The sequence below is a fragment of the Symphalangus syndactylus genome, chromosome 11 (genome assembly GCF_028878055.3).
Source record: "Symphalangus syndactylus isolate Jambi chromosome 11, NHGRI_mSymSyn1-v2.1_pri, whole genome shotgun sequence".
Classification (NCBI taxonomy): Eukaryota; Metazoa; Chordata; class Mammalia; order Primates; family Hylobatidae; genus Symphalangus; species Symphalangus syndactylus.
The window spans coordinates 118,182,800-118,200,500 of NC_072433.2; the positions used below are offsets into that span (position 1 = coordinate 118,182,800).

Genomic DNA, 17,701 nt, shown 5'->3' on the forward strand with positions numbered 1-17,701 from the left:
CTCAGCCTCCTTAGTAGCTGGGATTACAGGCATGTGTCACCACACCTGGCTAATTTTTGTATTTTTAGTAGAGGTGGGTTTCACCATATTGTCCAGACTCATCTCAAACTCCTGACCTCAAGTGATCCATCTACCTCGGCCTCCCAAAGTGCTCAGATTACAGGCATGAGCCACCACGCCTGGCCTGGAAGTTTCATAAATTGGTGATGGGAATGTAAAATAGCAGAACAACTTTGGAAAACTGTTCACCTTCTTCCCTTTTTTTTTTTCTTCTGAGACAGTCTTGCTTTGTCACCCAGACTGGAGAGCAGTGGCACAATCTCAGCTCATTGCAACCTCCACCTCCCGGGATTAAGCAATTCTCCTGCCTCAGCCTCCTGAGTAGCTGGGATTACAGGCGCATGCCACCACGCCAGGCTAATTTTTATTTTTATTTTTATTTTTTGTACTTTTAGTAGAGACAGAGTTTCGCCATGTTGGTGAGGCTGGTCTCGAACTTCTGACCTGGCGATCTGCCCGCCTTGCCCTCCTAAAGTGCTGGGATTACAGGCGTAAGTCACCGTGCCCAGCTGTTCAGTTTCTTAAAAAGTTAAACATGGTCGGGCGCGGTGGCTCACGCTTGTAATCCCAGCACTTTGGGAGGCCGAGACAGGCGGATCACGAGGTCAGGAGATCGTAGACCATGGTGAAACCCTGTCTCTACTAAAAATACAAAAAATTAGCTGGGCGTGGTGGCGGGCGCCTGTAGTCCCAGCTACTCGGAGAGGCTGAGGCAGGAGAATGGCGTAAACCCGGGAGGCGGAGCTTGCAGTGAGCCGAGATTGCGCCACTGCACTCCAGCCTGGGTGACAGAGCAAGACTCCGTCTCAAAAAAAAAAAAAAAAAAAGTTAAACACATACCTCACATATAATCCAAATTTTCTACTCCTAGTATTTACCTAAGAAAAATGAAATAATTTTCTTTACAAAGATTTATAGTAGCTTTATTTGAAATGGCCAGAAACTGGAAACAACCCAAATATCATCAACAGATGAAGGGATAAATTGTGATATATCCATACAAATCCAAACCATGGAATACTTCTGAGGAATAAAAAGAAACGGCAATAGCTACATGCAATGTCATGGATGAATCTCAAGATACTTATCCTGAGTGAAAGAAACCAGACCAAAGAAAAAGGTGTATATTGTATGACTCCCATTTATATGAAATTTTAGAAACTACAAACTAATTCATAGTGTTACTGGCAGGTGCCCTGGATTCTTGCAGCCCCCCAGTATAGAAATCAAGAGAGAACACCAAACATAGCAGCAAAGGAAACTTTATTCAGCTTGTGCACAAGGAGCCAGCACCATGAAAGCAAAAGGAATGGGCTGCCTCCTGAGGGTAGCGTGTGGATTAGTTTTAATGAGTCTCTCTATAGGGAAGGGTTGGGTCAGGGCATGTATGGGAGGGTTTTTTCTAGCACTTGCACAGTGGCTCTACATGCTTCTTCATACATCCTATGTAGCATTAGCATTTTAAATCTTCATGCTCTGGGTGTGATTGTTAGCACTGAAATGAAGAAGGGGTAACTGTAGGCTGGAGATGAAGTCTAACTGCACATGCAGAGCCCTGGGGAAGTCCCTAGCTCCCTGAGGGAGGAAGTTGTTTTTAATAGTTTCTTAGGCATTTTGTTACTAATTGGCTGAGAGGTAAGCTAGCACTTAAGCAAGGGGCTTTCGTTCTTTTCCTCCCGACCACATTAAAATGGAACCAACCCGCCCACCTGTCTCAATAGTGACAGAAAGCAGAACAGTGGTTTCCAAGAGATGAGGGCAGCGGGACAGGTGGGCGAGAGGAATTAAAAATAAGCATAAGGAAATTTGGGGAGAATGATATAGTTTGGATATTCGCTACCCTCAAATCTCATGTTGAAATGTAATCCCATTGTTGGAGGTGGGGACTGGTAGAAGGTGTTTGGATCACAGGCATGGATCCCTCATGCATGGCTTAGCACCATCACCTTGGTGATGAGTGTGTTCTCGCTCTGGTAGTTCATGAGAGACCTCATTGTTTAAAACAGCTTGGCACGTCTCCCCATCTCTGTTGCTCCTGCTCTTGCCCTGTGATAAGCCGGCTCCCTCTTCATCTTCTTTCATGAGGTCTCATCAGAAGTGGAGCAGATGCTGGTGTCATGCTTGTACAGCCTGCAGAGTGGTGAGCCAATTAAACCTCTTTTCTTTATGAATTACCCAGCCTCAGGTATTCCCTTATGGCAACGCAAACAGACTGATACAGACGTGCTGGAGGCAATTTATTTTAACATATTTGTCAATCTACTTAAATTTAGTTCCACCTTGCTTTTAACCACTTCCGTTAACTTTTCACTTTACACTAAATGCTTACTAGCACTTTGGGAGGCCGAGGCGGGCGGATCACGAGGTCAGGAGATCGAGACCACGGTGAAACCCCGTCTCTACTAAAAAATACAAAAAATTAGCCGGGCGTGGTGGCGGGCGCCTGTAGTCCCAGCTACTCGGAGAGGCTGAGGCAGGAGAATGGCGTGAACACGGGAGGCGGAGCTTGCAGTGAGCCGAGATTGCGCCACTGCACTCCAGCCTGGGCGGCAGAGCAAGACTCCGTCTCAAAAAAAAAAAAAAAATACAATTACATATTCAACATTTTCTTTGTTCACCACTGCTTCTTGAATCCTTCTTCCTTTTCGAATTCAATTTCCTCCTTCTTGAAGTACATTCTTTTTCTTTTTTTTGAGACGGAGTCTTGCTCTGTCGCCCAGGCTGGAGTGCAGTGGCGCTATCTCGGCTCACTGCAAGTTCCGCCTCCCGGGTTCACGCCATTCTCCTGCCTCAGCCTCCCAAGTAGCTGGGACTACAGGCGCCCGCCACCACGCCCGGCTGATTTTTTTTTTGTATTTTTAGTAGAGACGGGGTTTCACCGTGTTAGCCAGGATGGTCTCGAGCTCCTGACCTCGTGATCCGCCCGCCTTGGCCTCCCAAAGTGCCGGGATTGTGGGCCTGAGCCACCGCGCCCAGCCTAAGTACATTCTTAATAGTTCTTTCAGTGAAACTGTCCCTAAAAATATTTATCTTCACCGTTACTCCTGAATAATAGTTTGGTATAGAATTCTACATAGGCTTTATTTTCCTTTAACACTTCACAGATAATACCGAATTATCTTTTACCGTCTCATTTTGCTGCTGAAAAGTCTATTATCTCTTTGCAAATCCTTTTGGCTAATCCACCTTTTCTTTATGATTGCTTGTAAGATTTTTGTCTTTTCTTTGGTATTCTAGGTAGAGGTTTTGTTTTTATTTATCCCACTCAGCACTTGGTCTACTTCATCTTACTGAGGGTTTATGTTGTGCATCAATTCTAGAAATTTCTCATCCATTTTCAAATACTACCTCAAAAACTCTAGTCTTTTTTTTTTTTTTTTTTTTTTTTGAGATGGATTCTCTGTTGCCCAGGCTGGAGTGCAGTGGCAGGATCTCAGCTCACTGCAACCTCTGCCTCCCAGTTCAAGTGATTCTCCTGCCTCAGCCTCCTGAGTAGCTGGGACTACAGGTGTGCACCATCACACCCAGCTAATTTGTGTATTTTTAGTAGAGATGAGGTTTTGCCATGTAGGCTACGCCAGTCTTGAATTCCTGATCTCAAGTGATCCACCCTCCTTGGCCTCCCAAAGTGCTGGGATTACAGGTGTGAGCCACCATGCCCTGCCATCTCTATTCTTTCATACAAGAATTCTTGTTAGGCACCTCTCATTGTGCTTCATTCTGGTTAATTTACTTAATTTCACAAATTTAGTACCTGCTGTAATTCACTACTCTCCTCAGTTGTGTCTAATCAGCTGTTTATCCACCCCATGTATTTCTCATTTAATTTCATAAATCTCATTTAATTTTATTTTTTAATTGCTACATTATTAGAAATAAATTGTTAGGAAAATTCATTGTTCCTTTTTCGCAGTGATTTAATTTTGGTTTCTCATTTCTTTCACCATTTAAAAATTCTAATTTTATACTTTCTTTCAGAATGGCCTAACCTATCAAGTACTACATGGTCAATACTCCTCTTTGTTCACCTCACATTCTTTCCTCATTTGTCTTGTCATTTTTTTATTGTGGGTACATCTTGAATGGCAATTGTTAATTCTATGAAGATACATTGAGTTGTGGATTGTGGGAACGTCCCTCCAAATAGATTTTGTGCATGCGTCTGCTAGGCACCCTGAGGGTATCTTGGAGATTTCCATACCACGCAAATCGTTTAAAATTAAATTGCCTGGTGCGGTGGCTCATGCCTGTAATCCCAGAACTTTTGGAGGACGAGGCAGGAGGATTGCTTGAGCCCAGGATTTCAAGACCAGCCTGGGCAACATGGCAAAAACCCCATGTCTACAAAAAAATTTTTTAAATGAGCCAGGCTCGGTGGCACGTGACTGTAATCTGCGCTACTGGGGGGGCTGAGGTGGGAGGATCACTTGAGCCCAGGGAGGTGGAGGCTGCAGTGAGCCATGATGGCACCACTGGACTTCAGCCTGGGTGACAGAGTGAGACCCTATCTCAAAAAAATAAATAAAAAGTAAAGTAAAATAAGTTTATTTAATTAAATTTAAATAATTTAAATCACCACATGTGTGGCAGGGTTTTTTTTTTGTTTGTTTTTTTGATTTTTTGTTTTTTGAGACAGAGTCTCACTCTGTCGCCCAGGCTGGAGTGCAGTGGCGTGACCTTGGCTCACTGCAACCTCTGCATCCTGGGTTCAAGTGATTCTCCTGTCTCAGCCTCCTGAGTAGCTGGGACTACAGGAGCCTGCCACCACGCCCATCTAATTTTTGTATTTCCATCAGAGATGGGATGTTACTGTATTAGTCAGGCTGGTCTTGAACTCCTGACCTCAGGTGATCCACTCGCCTCGGCCTCCCAAAGTGCTGGGATTACAGCAGGCATGAGCCACTGCGCCCACCATGGTGTGGCAATTTTTATCTCTCACCAGTGATTTTTTCCCCTACCCAAAGTCCCTGGAACCTTGCTGTCCTTAGGCTTATGGGTAGAGTTTCTCATTCCCCTTTCATGACACTTACAGGTCCTAGCTTTACACCAAGCCAAAAACTTAGTTCTACTCTCTGCTACACTCACCACTTACGGATATGTGTAGCTGTTAGGGTTTATTTCTAAGTTCCCTAATTACCTCCAGGACTACATCAGTGTCAGTGTACAGTTACACACCACTTTTACTTTCAGATCTCTTTTCTTTCTGGCATGTGGGGATTTCCTTTCTTATGAGTTCAGACATGTAGTATGTGCCAGAATACAAAGAAATAACAAAAGATTAGTGGGGTGATGTTAAAAGGACACAGAAGTCAGATTGAAGGAAGACTTGCTGATCAAACATGGGACAATTTTTGCATCAAAAATAATAATGACCATGATAGACCAGCACATTGTATAAAAAAAAATAACAATCCGGCTGGGCATGGTGGCTCACGCCTCTAATCCCAGCACTTTGGGAGGCCTAGGTGGGTGGATCACCTGAGGTCAGGAGTTCAAGACCAGCCTGACCAATATGGTGAAACCCCGGCTCTACCAAAAATGCAAAATTAGCCAGGCAGGGTGGTACATGCCTGTAATCCCAGCTACTACTCGGGAGGCTGAGGCAGGAGAATCACTTGAACCCAGGAGGCAGAGGTTGCAGTGAGCTGAGATCATGCCATTGCACTCCAGCCTGGGCAACAAGAGCGAAACTCCATCTCAAAAAAATATATACATAATAATAATAATCCATTAGTTCATAAAGATACTCAAAGAAAGAGAGAGAGGGAAAAGGGGGGAAAGCTCTTTTTTGTTCTCCAACTTTTAACTTTACTCTAGCTTTGAAGTTCTTCAAAATAAAATGTTGGAGGAAATTAAAATTGAATCTCATACGTAATTTTGTTGTGGGTAGGGTTCTAATAACTTAGTCTACATGTTGCCAAACTCAGAATTCCAGATACCGATTATTTTTTTCCTTTTCTTTTCTTTATTATTGTTATTATTATTATTATTTTGAGACAGGGCATTGCTCTGTCGCTCAGGGTGGAGTGCAGTGGCACAGTCATGGCTCACTGCAGCCTCAACCTCCTGGGCTCAAGCGATCCTCCTGCCTCAGCCCCCCAAGTAGCTGGGACTACAGGTGCACACCGCCACACCTGGGTGATTTTTGTTTTAGTTTTGTAGAGACAGGGTCTCACTATGTTGCCTAGTCTGGTCTTGAACTCCTGGCCTCAAGTGATTCTCCCACTTCAGCCTCCTAAAGTTCTGGGATTACAGGCATGAACCACTGCACCCAGCCTGGATACTGATTCTTTTTGAAGAAAGCAAGTTTCCAATATGTCTTTCTGGCAATTCATTGTTAATATCTCTAGTCTTCTGAGGATAAGAAATCTTACTCAATGAAATGTGATTTGGGCCTTTAGGATTTTTTTTTTCTGCTATAATCTTTTCCCCAATTTCAACGGAATGCAATCTCTTCATTTATTCAACCAAGATTAACTGAATACTTGCCCAGGGTCAGTCTCAAAGATAGGTGCTAGTGATTCAAAGACAAGACAGTCTAGGGTGGAAGACCAGCAAGGAAGTAGGCAATTGCAATGAAACTAGTGCTAATTAGCAACTAAATACAGTGTTTTAAAAATATAAAAATAATGTATTAGAACGAGCTTTGTAAAATATAATAAAAACACAGTATGATGTATTTTTAGTGTCTTAAAGAAATAACGTGGTATGAAATAATTCACACCTAACACGATTTTAAAAATGTCAGTTGGAGGTGAGTGCAGTGACATGTGCCTGTAGTCCTAGCTACTCAGGAGGCTGATTCCTTGAGCCCAGGGAGTTCAAGTCCACAGTGAGCTGTGATCACATCTGAGAATAGTCACTGCATTCCAGCCTGGGCAACACAGTGAGACCGTATCTCCAGAAGAAAAAAAATTAAAAATATATAAATTGGAAAGAGAAACACAGGATTTTGTTTGTGAGGGAGGAGTACTTTGAGGGATCTTAGGCTTCCTGCCACAAACTGCTCTATGTAGCCTTTTTTTTCCCCTCTTATCTTTTACTCTGGCAATGGAATAGTAAAAAGTCTACTGTTTTAGGTAGGATTCCCAGAGAAACAGACTGATGTAGAGATTTATACACAGGAGCTTTAAACTAGGGAGTCCTCTCAGGAAGGGAGAGAAGCAAGATGGGAGGGAGTAGTTGAATTTTGATGCAGCTGCAGAGGGGGCCTGGAGCTGAAATAGCCTTCAGAATTGTTCTGAATTGAGGCAAGGGGACCAGGCTTTTGTTCCCTGGCATTGAGGGCAGGCCTGCCCCAGGGAAGAGACATAACCTTGGTGAGACCATTCCCATCAGTGGGGCAACTCTTAGAAAGAGCCATAGCTGTCAGCTTCTGCAGCCAACACTCTCAGGAGCTAGGGAAATAAATGCCTGTTTCTGAAGGGGACATCTGGATGGTGTACAGAATTCACTACACCAAATAAGGCTTTTCCATAATTAGCTCAAATTGCTGAAGCAAGAGAAGCAAAACTGTAAAGCTGAGTGTTTCTCTTCTGGTCAGTAAGGACCTCAGGGACAGTCTGTTACCTACTCAAACCAAAAGAAAAATGACAAATCCATTCAAAAAGAACTAATTCCAAGCTGAAATTCAAGGTGAGTTCATTAAATAAATGTCAGTCTAGCATCACCCGGAGAAAAGTCCACCAAAGAGGGAGAAGGAGACTGAGTTCTAGTCACAGCTGTGTCGCTGAAAATAGGTCTCTGAGCAAAGCATTGATCATTCCTAGGCTTCTGTTTCTTTTCCTGTAAAATGAAAAGTCTGGACTAGATGATGCATTAGTTAGAATTATTTTAATTGCAAGTAACAGAACTCATTTTAGCTAGCCTTAAAAAGAAAGGAGAGAGAGAAAAGAATGGAGGAATTGGTTTAAAGAATAAATTTGTGTCTTGTAGACCTATGTGTTGGAGCTGGGCTGACAGAACCATCTGGAATTCTATGAGTAGCCTAGGGATGCCCTGCACCCCCTAACTCTGCTCTTTTGTCATTCTTCACTATTGCTGCAGTCCACCTTAGTCTGTTTTTTAGTTTACATGATGAAAACAGCTACTGACAGTCGCTCCTGAGTTTTCAACTCCTCTGCTCAGTAGAGCAGCCACACTCAATCTAAAATCTCTTTATCTGAATTCTATGTTGTCTGAGAACAGAGTTCATTGGCCTTGTTTAAATCAAGAGAACAATCTCTCATTCAAACACCTGTGTCTAGAAAAGGAACTCAGTGGAGAAGTTTCCAGAAAAGATTTAGAGGAATGTTTGGCAACCAAGATGTTCACTGTGTTATCTATACAATCCTCTATTTTATTAAAGAATTAACTACTTAGGTAATAAGATTTAATTACTTTCTCACTGCTCTTGAAGTGATGCTTTAAACTGTCTTTTAAAAATTATGATGGTTAATTAAGATATATAAATTGCTATTGGAAATGTGACAATAAATGAGGGAAGCTGAAGTAGAAAACTCTCAGCAAAATTCATTTATAAATTGACTTTTCTGTTTAGACCCGTAACAAAACTGATAGTGCTCACCTGGTAATAACACATCAAGCAGTACACAAAGAACATTTTCAGAGGAGGAAAATGCTCAGTGTTTAAACCACTTGGTAGTTTTTCCTGACTCCTGATTGGTTTATGGCTTGGGCCAATTTCTGACATTCCCTTAAAATAAAAGTCATAGTCTAGGCCCAGCACAGTAGCTCACGCCTGTAATCCCAGCACTTTGGGAGGCCGAGGTGAGTGGACAGCTTGAGCTCAGGAGTTTGAGACCAGGCTGGGCAATATAGATAGACCCGTCTCTACAAAACAAAATACAAAAAATATTAGCTGGGCATGGTGGTGTGTGCCTGTAGTCCCAAATACTTGGTAGGCTGAGATGGAAGGATTGCCTGAGCACAGGAAGTTCAGGCTGCAATGAGCTGTGGTCACACCACTGAACTCTAGCCTGGACAACAGAATGAGAACCTGTCTCAAAAAAAAAAAGCAACAACAAACATTATAGTCTATAACTAAAAGTGTAGCTGCCATAAGGGTTTGTGAAAAGATTGACAGAGGCCATTGACACAGGGTGAGGATACAGGGATACAGTCTCCTTTAATTTAGCTAGAAGACACAGCTCATCTACACACAGAGCAATGGACATCGCAGTGTTTCCAATCCTGGGTGCAAACATCCCTAACCTTCAGGTCTCCACAAAGATGTCAGGCTGCCAATAAAATGACCTGGGTGTGAGGGATTGTCCAGTCAACTCCTTCAAGAAATCTATTCCCTTCCATCCATAAAAGGAAGTTTATACCACATTAATGCTTCCAAACCATCCTGAAGACTCTCACCACATGACTACCTGAGGAAGGGTTCACTGGAGAAGTGGATATTGATTCACTCAGTCTTACCATAGATACTTAAAAAAGAGCCAAGGTAGCTTAGACTGGATGAATCAATATCAACTCCGTTGAATAATCATCAAGCAGGATCAGGCCAGGGAGCTGCCTGAGATCTATTCTTGTACCAGATTTTCACTGATGCAAGGAAATAGACAAATGCATAATTATTTGATAATTTTGGTGGCAGACTACAGCAGGACTTTGACCAAATCTAGTCTTCCACCTGTTTTTGTAAATAAAGTTTGATTTGAATATAAGTATGCCCATTATTTTCATATTGTCTATGGCTACTTTCTTACTACAGCAACACAGTTGAGTAGTTGTCACAGAGACTATATGGCCCACAAAGCCTAAATTATTTACTATCTATCTCTTTACATAAAAAGTCTGCTGATCCCTGGTCTAGAAACAAAGAAATTAATTTTCCTATGCTTTCTGTATTGGCAATTTAGAGCATTCCAAATTTGGCACATAATTATACATAATTCTGCTTTTAAAGGCTTATGTTTTCTGAAAGTGCCTCTCATATAGGCTTGTCTCAAAAGCATGATTTGGAAAAGATGTCTTTTCAACAAACAGTACTGAGTGAATAGGACAGCAACATGGCAAAAAATATTGGACCATGTCTCACAAAAATCCATTTTGAATGGTATGTAGATCTAAACATAAAAAACAATAAAACTTTTAAAGGAAAACATAGGAAAATATCTTCATGACTTTGGGGTAGGCAAAGAGTTCCCATCTATGACACAAAAAAGCATTAACTATAAGGGAAAAAATTGATCAGTTGAACTACATTAAACTTGATAACCTCTGTTTGCCAAAGACACCAATAAGAAAATGAATAGGCAAGCTCTAGAATGGAAAAAGATATTTGTGATACATATATCTGATTCGTATCCAGAATATATAAATACTTCCAACAAATAACGTACAAAGACATACATTAGAAAAATGAGGCTGAGCACAGTGGCTCACGCCTGTAATCTCAGCACTTTGAGAGGCCGAGGCAGGTGGATCGCTTAAGCTGAGGAGCTGGAGACCAGCCTGGGCAACATGGCAAAACCCTGTCCCTACAAAAATTGCAAAAATTAGCCACAGCAGGGTGGTGCATGCCTGTAGTTCCAGCTACTTGGGAGGCTGAGGTAAGAGGATCACTTGAGTCGGGGAGGTCAAGGCTGCAATGAGACATGAATCATGCACTGCACTCCAAGCTGGGCGAAAGGAAGACCCTGTCTCAAAAAAAAAAAAAAAAAGAAGAAGAAGGAAAGGAAAAGAAAAATGAGCATAAGACTTGAGTAGACACCTCACAGAAGGGGATATCTAATTGGCCAATAAACCCATGAGAAGGTGTTCAATAATATTAATTATCATGAGAATGGAAAATAAAACTACAATGCAATATCACTACATGCCCCCCAAAATGACTAAAATAACAATACCAAGGGTTAGCAAGGATATGGAGCACTTGGAATTTTCACATGCTGCTGATAAGAATACAAATTGGTACAACTTTGGAACTATGCTTGGTAGTATATACTAAAGCTGGACATATACATATCCTATGACTCAGCACTTGCACTCTGAGGTATGGAATGATGTCCACTGAAAGACATGCACAAAAATGTTCACAACATTACTATTTGTATTAGCCCAAGCGAAACAACTCACATGACTAATACAGTAGAAAGAGTAAATGATATATTCATACCATGAGATACTATACAGCAATGAGAAAGAAAGTTTGAAAACAGGTAAAATTGATATATAATGTTATAAATCAAGATAGCGGTTATCCTTTTTGTGGGGGAGGAAATCACCTGATGGGGACAAGCGGGGGATCCCCTTCTGGGATGCTGATAATGTTATGGTTTTTCATCTGGGTGCTGGTTAGATATAGATGTTCAGTTTATGAAAATTTGTTGGTTGTGTGCTTATGATTTGTGTGCTTTTTGTATATTTGTTACACTTTAATTAAAATGTTTATATTTTTAAAAGGCTAAAGCTAATCTATGTCTTAGAAGCCAAGATAGTGGATAACTTTTGAAAAAAGACAGATAATGATTATGAAAAAGAACAAGGAATTACTAGGGTGCTAGCAACAGTCTATATTTTGATCTAAGTGGAGGTTATGCAATTGTGAACATTTATGAACTGAGCTCATACACTTGTGATTTTTCTGCTTTTATTTGTTATAAGAAAATGTTGTATTAAAAATGTTATGCTATGAGAAAAATTTTTATTTTAAAATAAAACGTAATTTATGTTAGGTTGTTATACCTTGTGATCTTGACATAGTGACTTCAACATATTACATAGTTGGGGAAAAGCATTTTTGTTATTGATAATGTTATAGATTGCACAAGTAAGTGATAAGCCTACAATCCTGTAATATTTAAAGATTTAAAAATCATCAATGACCATTTAAGTCATGGCAGCTTATAGATAAGCCCACATTTGTTGCTTATTCTCAATGTACCTCAATATCCTTTTCAGAATAATAAAATTCTGACCCTTTAAACTCAAAATAAAGTCTGGCCATTTTTTCTAGGAACTGTAAGGCTTTAGTACTTCCCTCCATGATAGTGAACAAGTAAGACTGAAAAACACAATTCAATGAGATGAGTCATTAACTATTGTACCAGAACTTGGGCTGCTATAACATCACTTACAAAAACATCATGTTGTGGCTTTGATACACAATGCAGAAAAAGAGGCGAGGCATGGTGGCCCATTCCTATAATCCCAACACTTTGGGAGGAAGAGGCAGCCAAATCACTTGAGCTCAGGAGTTCAAGGCCAGCCTGAGAAACATGGCAAAACCTCATCTTTACTAGAAATTTAAAAATTAGCTGGGTGTGGTGGAATGTGCCTGTAGTCCTGGCTGCTTAGGAGGCTGAGATGGGAGAATCACTTGAGCCCGGGGGGCAGAGGTTGCAGTGAGCCATGATTGCACCACTGCACTCCAGACTGGGCAACAGAGCAAGAACCTGTCTCAAACAAACAAACAAAAAAAGTTGTGGGTTGCCACAGCAACTGTAATATAGGTATCTTTTGGAATAAGATTTTGATTACTTCTGCTTGTAATCACTCTAATTCCTCTATATTTCATGCCAATATGTTTGATCAGGGATTACTGAGAAACACTGAATTTTTATACATGTAAGTTGTCAGCGCATAATGCTGTGGTCATATGCTTACATTTAATTATGCCATTGTTTTAAGAATAACCCTGTTTTAAAAATACTTTTGACCTTTATCTCAGATTTTTTGTTGTTTGTTTTTTTGAGACGGAGGCTCTGTCACCCAGGCTAGAGTGCCATGGCGCCATCTCGGCTCACTGCAACCTCTGTCTCCCAGTTCAAGCGATTCTCCTGCCTCAGCCTCCCAAGTAGCTGGGACTACAGGCGTCTGCCACTAGGCCTAGCTAATTTTTTGTGTTTTTAGTAGAGAAGGGGTTTCGCCGTGTTAGCCAGGATGGTCTCGATCTCCTGACCTCGTGATCCGCCCACCTCAGCTTCCCAAAGTGCTGGGATTACAGGCATGAGCCAGCGCGCCTGGCCAGAAAATATTTCTAAGCAAGCAGCATATAACACTTATTTTCATCTGCAGCCTCATAGTTAGCTAAGTGACTTTAGGGTACCTTGATAGAATATTCCATTATAGACGTAGAAAACATGCTAGAATGACAGAAGATAGTACATTATTTGCGATCACAAAGTAAATCAAGGCAGAACTGTTACTGGAATTGTACTCAGAGTGAGCCATTCACCAGGTATTGTTTTCCTGACAAGTATGCTATGATGCTATGGCCTGATTACTAGAGCACAGTTCAGTGGAATGTGTGTGTGTCTATGCACATTTGACCACATTTCCAAGTCCTACATACTCATCTGTGTGTCTGCCAAACCAAAATGTCTATAGGAGTACCTCACCAGAAACTTTTTTTTTTTGAGATGGAGTTTCACTCTGCCGCCTAGGCTAAAGTGCGGTGGCACGATCTTGGCTCACTGCAGGCTTCACATCCTGGGTTCAAGCAGTTATCCTGCCTCAGCCTCTCGAGTAGCTGGGACTACAGGCATCCACCACCATGCTTGGCTAATATTTTGTATTATTAATAGAGATGGGGTTTCACCATGTTTACCAGGCTGGTCTCAAACTCCTGACCTCAGGTGACCTGCCCGCCTTGGCCTCCCAGAGTGCTAAGATTACAGACGCCCAGCCTCACCAGAAACTTTAAATCAAACTTGTCCAACCCTCAGCCCACGGCCACATGCAGCACAGGATGACTTTGAATACCGCCCAACACAAATTCGTAAACTTTCATAAAACATTATGAGATTTTTTTGCGATTTTTTTTTTTTTAGCTTATCAGCTATCATTAGTGTTAGTGTATTTTACGTGTGTCTCAAGACAATTCTTATTCTTCCAATGTGGCCCAGGGAAGCCAAACGATTGGACACCCCTGCTTTAAATGTTCTGCTCATCTATTCTGTCTTCCAGTCAAATCAATATTCATCAACACCCTCCTGTATGCAAAGCACAGCATTAGCTACTATACAGAATACCAAAAAAAAAGTGAGAAATGTGACCCCACCCTCAGAATTCACAATGTAATATTCTGTTGTGTGAGCACATTATCAGTGAAAAAAAACAAAACAAAATAAGTGGCTCTAGAATACCCATTCTTTTTTTTCGAAAAAGTTAAGCTTTCTCACACTACTTCTATTTCAGGATGGAGAAGCTTCATGCCTAACAGAGTATCTGACTTATTTGTTTCATTTTTTTCTCCTCAACAAACAATTTCTAACACTTACTTACAAAATTGAATTCTTCTTTCTCATTTTTTCACCTTCATTTACAGCAGTTTTTCCTCTCCCTTTTCCCACTTCCCATTAGCTGTTTTCCATAGGTGAATTGCATAAATTTAATATTTTGTTAATTGTTAAATATTGTTATTGAGAAGAATATAGCAAGTTACCATTGATTCATATGTACACCTGAAGTGAGAAATCATTTAAATAATATGTGAAGAATATTTAGTCAATATAATTTTAGCATAATTAAACAATTAGCAATGTGAATAAGAAATCACTCCGAAACCTTTCAGACAGCTGACTCATCATTACATAATGCTCACATGGCTGAGTGTTTGAGAAATTGTTTGAATTCATAAGAAAGACTAGCTAAGTGTTTCTACTTTAATATATCTGTGATGACAAGAAACTTTCACTCAAATTTTACTAATTTGGGATGGAATCTCATAATACAAAGATAAAATGGATTTTTCACAAGCACACAGGAAGTCAGTAAGGAGTTCTTGGCCGTCCAAAAGTCTCTAAGTCCTGAGATAGATTTTTATATACTGGTTAAAAGCATAAGCTTTTGCTACAAGACTGCCTGGGCTGCCCCTCAGCTTCCTCTGTCCCTCAGTTTCCTCATCTATAAAGGGAGAATGAATAATAGTCCCTAGCTGAAATTAATTAATATATTTGAACTACTTAGAACAGTACCTGGCACATTAAAAGCATTGAACATATTAGCTGTTCTTTGCATTATTTGATAATGATATTGAACCAAAGAAACTAAGACTTTACTAAATGAAATTTTAAACATAAAGTGAATGGAGGTGGAGACTGTCCCACGTTGCTGCACTTGCTTTTGTATTTCTACTGCATGTACGTTGTCAGCTGAGTTCCCTGCAATCTTGTTTTGGCCTCAGATGGCACACTATGTGCTCCTTATCCCGTTGTTTTATCTCAGCGTCTTCTTTAACAGTGAGATATGCATTGGTGTGGACACAGAAGAGGATGTGAGTGCAGGGCATGGCACCCTTCGCTTCTCAATACCATTCCCAGTGATTCCCGTGGAAAGACAGATACAATGACAATATCATTTTCTACCTTAATCCTGCCACTTACTCCAGCCTTTGCTTCTGACTCTGCTCCTGCTGCCAAGCTTTCAGCTTTGTCCTAGATTCAAGTCTACAGCCCTCTTACCCTGAAAGGTATAATAAATGCTGACTGGCTTCTCAGCTAATGTAATTAAATCATTGGCACCACATCCATTTTCTTAAAATAGCAGATTACTTTCTCCCCTACTTCCAAGCACTGTTTCTTAGCTAATTTGACTCATCATCATCCCATCCATTTACTTAAAAATAGAAAATTGTTTTCTCCCCTTTTTTCACTTCCTTTCCAATCCTATATGGAACTCAAGTGACTATAAAACATAATTGTTTCTTTCTTTCCTCTAGTCCCACCAGACATTTTAATCTAATATGGAGCATCTTCAGACCATCAGGAATGCCCCTTCTCTGGCTTTCCCCTAAAAATACCTGGAGCGTGTTTTCAGTCGTCTGGCCCTTGACCTTCGCCTTTGGGATAAGGCATGTTTCTGCAGGATGAGTACTGGGAAGATGTCTTGGGGGGCACAGCTGCCAAGTCTAAAGCTGTCTTTTCATGGATTCAACAAACACTGTTGCTTTCTTATGATCAATATCACAACTCAGATCAAAAAATGCAATTTTCTACATAAAATAAAAACTCCACCCAAATTGCTTGTTACCATATATGAACTATTTCTGTTCTGTTTTAAAGCCTATTTTGATTCTGTTTATTTACTAGATCCTAATTCCTCTCACCCAGTAAAGGACATTGCTCCAATAGTTCCTGCTCCCTAGCCCAATTTTTCACCCTTCACTAAATCATTTCCATCAGCCTACTGCAATGCCATTATTTGTAGCATCTTTAATAAAATGAACAAAAAACTCTTTTTGACTACTTTCCCCTCTATCTACTGCCCAATTTTTTAATGGCTGAACTTCTTAATAGCCATCTGTAAATTCTGTCCTCAACTTTTCCCTTACCACTCTGTCTTGAACTGGCCCCAATAAGGCTTTTGCCCACATGACTCCACCAAAACTATTATCAAAGCCAACAAGTGTCCTCCATGTTGATCATTCCAAGGGTCAATCCTGAGTCCTCATCTTACCTGACCAGCAGCATTTTATGACACTGATGATTCCCTCCTCCTTGTTGCACCCTCTACACTTGGCTGCCAGGACAGCATACCTTCTTGGTTTTCTTCTGTTTCTTCTCAGTATCTGGCTGATTTGGCCTTTCCTGTCTAACCTCTCAGTGTTGGAATGCCCAGGCTCTGTCCTGAGCCTGTTTTCCTTCTCTCTCCACAGTCACTTTCTTAAAAATCTCATCTGTTTCCTGGGCCATAAATGCCACCTCTAATCTGACAACTCATAAATGTATTTCTCCAACTCAAGCCTCTCTCTTGAACTCCTGACTCACATATCTAACTATTTAGTCAACATCTCCGCTCGAATATCTATTGGGTATCTCAAACTGAATAGATCTCATAGAGAATTCCAGATCTTACTTTTCTAACCCACCTCATCTGCAACCTTCATGGCAACTGCATGCTTTCATCTGCTCAGGTCAAAAGTCTTAGAGTTAGCTATGAATCTTCTCTCTCTGCCGCATCTCACATCCAGTCTGTCAAGAGTTCCTATTGGGTTCTGCCTTCAAATATATGAAGTATCTGACCACCCACCACTTCCTTGTTTACTGCCCTGTTCTGAACCACCATCCTCTCTCACCTGGCCTAACCCAATAACCTCCTCCCTGTCTCTCTTCCTCTAACTTAAACTCCATAGTCTATTCTCAAAACAGCAGGCAGAGTGAGCTATATAAATGTAAGACAGCTGCTATCATTCATCTGTTCAAAGTCCTGCAATAACTTCCCATTTTACTCAGAACGAAAGCCAAAATTCTTACAAGAGGCTCAACATTGCCTCTTTTAAGAGTGAAGTGTGCTGAATGGCCACAGAGAAAAGGGTGACCGCAGCAGATGCAGGAGCCAAAGCGGAAGGTCAGGCAAGGGAGTAGGACAAGGCAGCAGGACAAGCAGAAGCAGCATCTGGGTAGAGTGAAGGCATCGGGCCAGCAGCAGCCCATGTGGGGGTGCCCAGCAGGGGACCTAGAGGCAGAAGCAGCAGACTGGAGGACAGGGAATGGGGGGTCCACATGAAGCAGCTACGGTGGGCATGGCAGGCAGAGAGGGTAAGCAGTGGCCGCAGTGTGAAGAGTGGCTTAGGTGGAGCCCTGAGCCAACCTCAGAGGAGAGCAGCAGCCTGGTTGAAATCGAAGTGGTGGCCCAGAGCCAGGGGAAGCCCAGAGCAAAGCAAAGGAACATCACACACAGTGGCTTC

At 41.4% G+C, this 17,701-nt stretch overlaps 1 protein-coding gene and 1 long non-coding RNA gene across 4 annotated transcripts in view; one reads left to right on the forward strand and one right to left on the reverse strand.

The window, feature by feature from the left end:
• The window catches only part of LYRM7 (LYR motif containing 7), a 55,409-nt gene extending 39,364 nt beyond the window's left edge, over nt 1-16,045 (forward strand). Inside the window, exon 5 of the mRNA XM_063612398.1 lies at nt 15,734-16,045. Within this exon, the coding sequence (XP_063468468.1) occupies nt 15,734-15,756 (23 nt within the window). The 3' untranslated portion in view covers nt 15,757-16,045. The remainder of the gene's footprint in view (nt 1-15,733) is intronic.
• LOC134731749 (uncharacterized) lies at nt 1,307-17,379 on the reverse strand. 3 transcript variants are annotated; one of them, XR_010114321.1, is made up of 3 exons: nt 16,471-17,379; nt 15,815-15,932; nt 1,307-2,190 (listed from the first exon to the last, which is right to left on the reverse strand). It is a non-coding gene; the product is annotated as an uncharacterized lncRNA (long non-coding RNA). The 3 variants fall into 3 exon arrangements; XR_010114320.1 differs by lacking the exon at nt 15,815-15,932; XR_010114319.1 differs by having other exon boundaries at nt 15,815-17,151.
• Nucleotides 17,380-17,701: the final 322 nt, after the last annotated feature.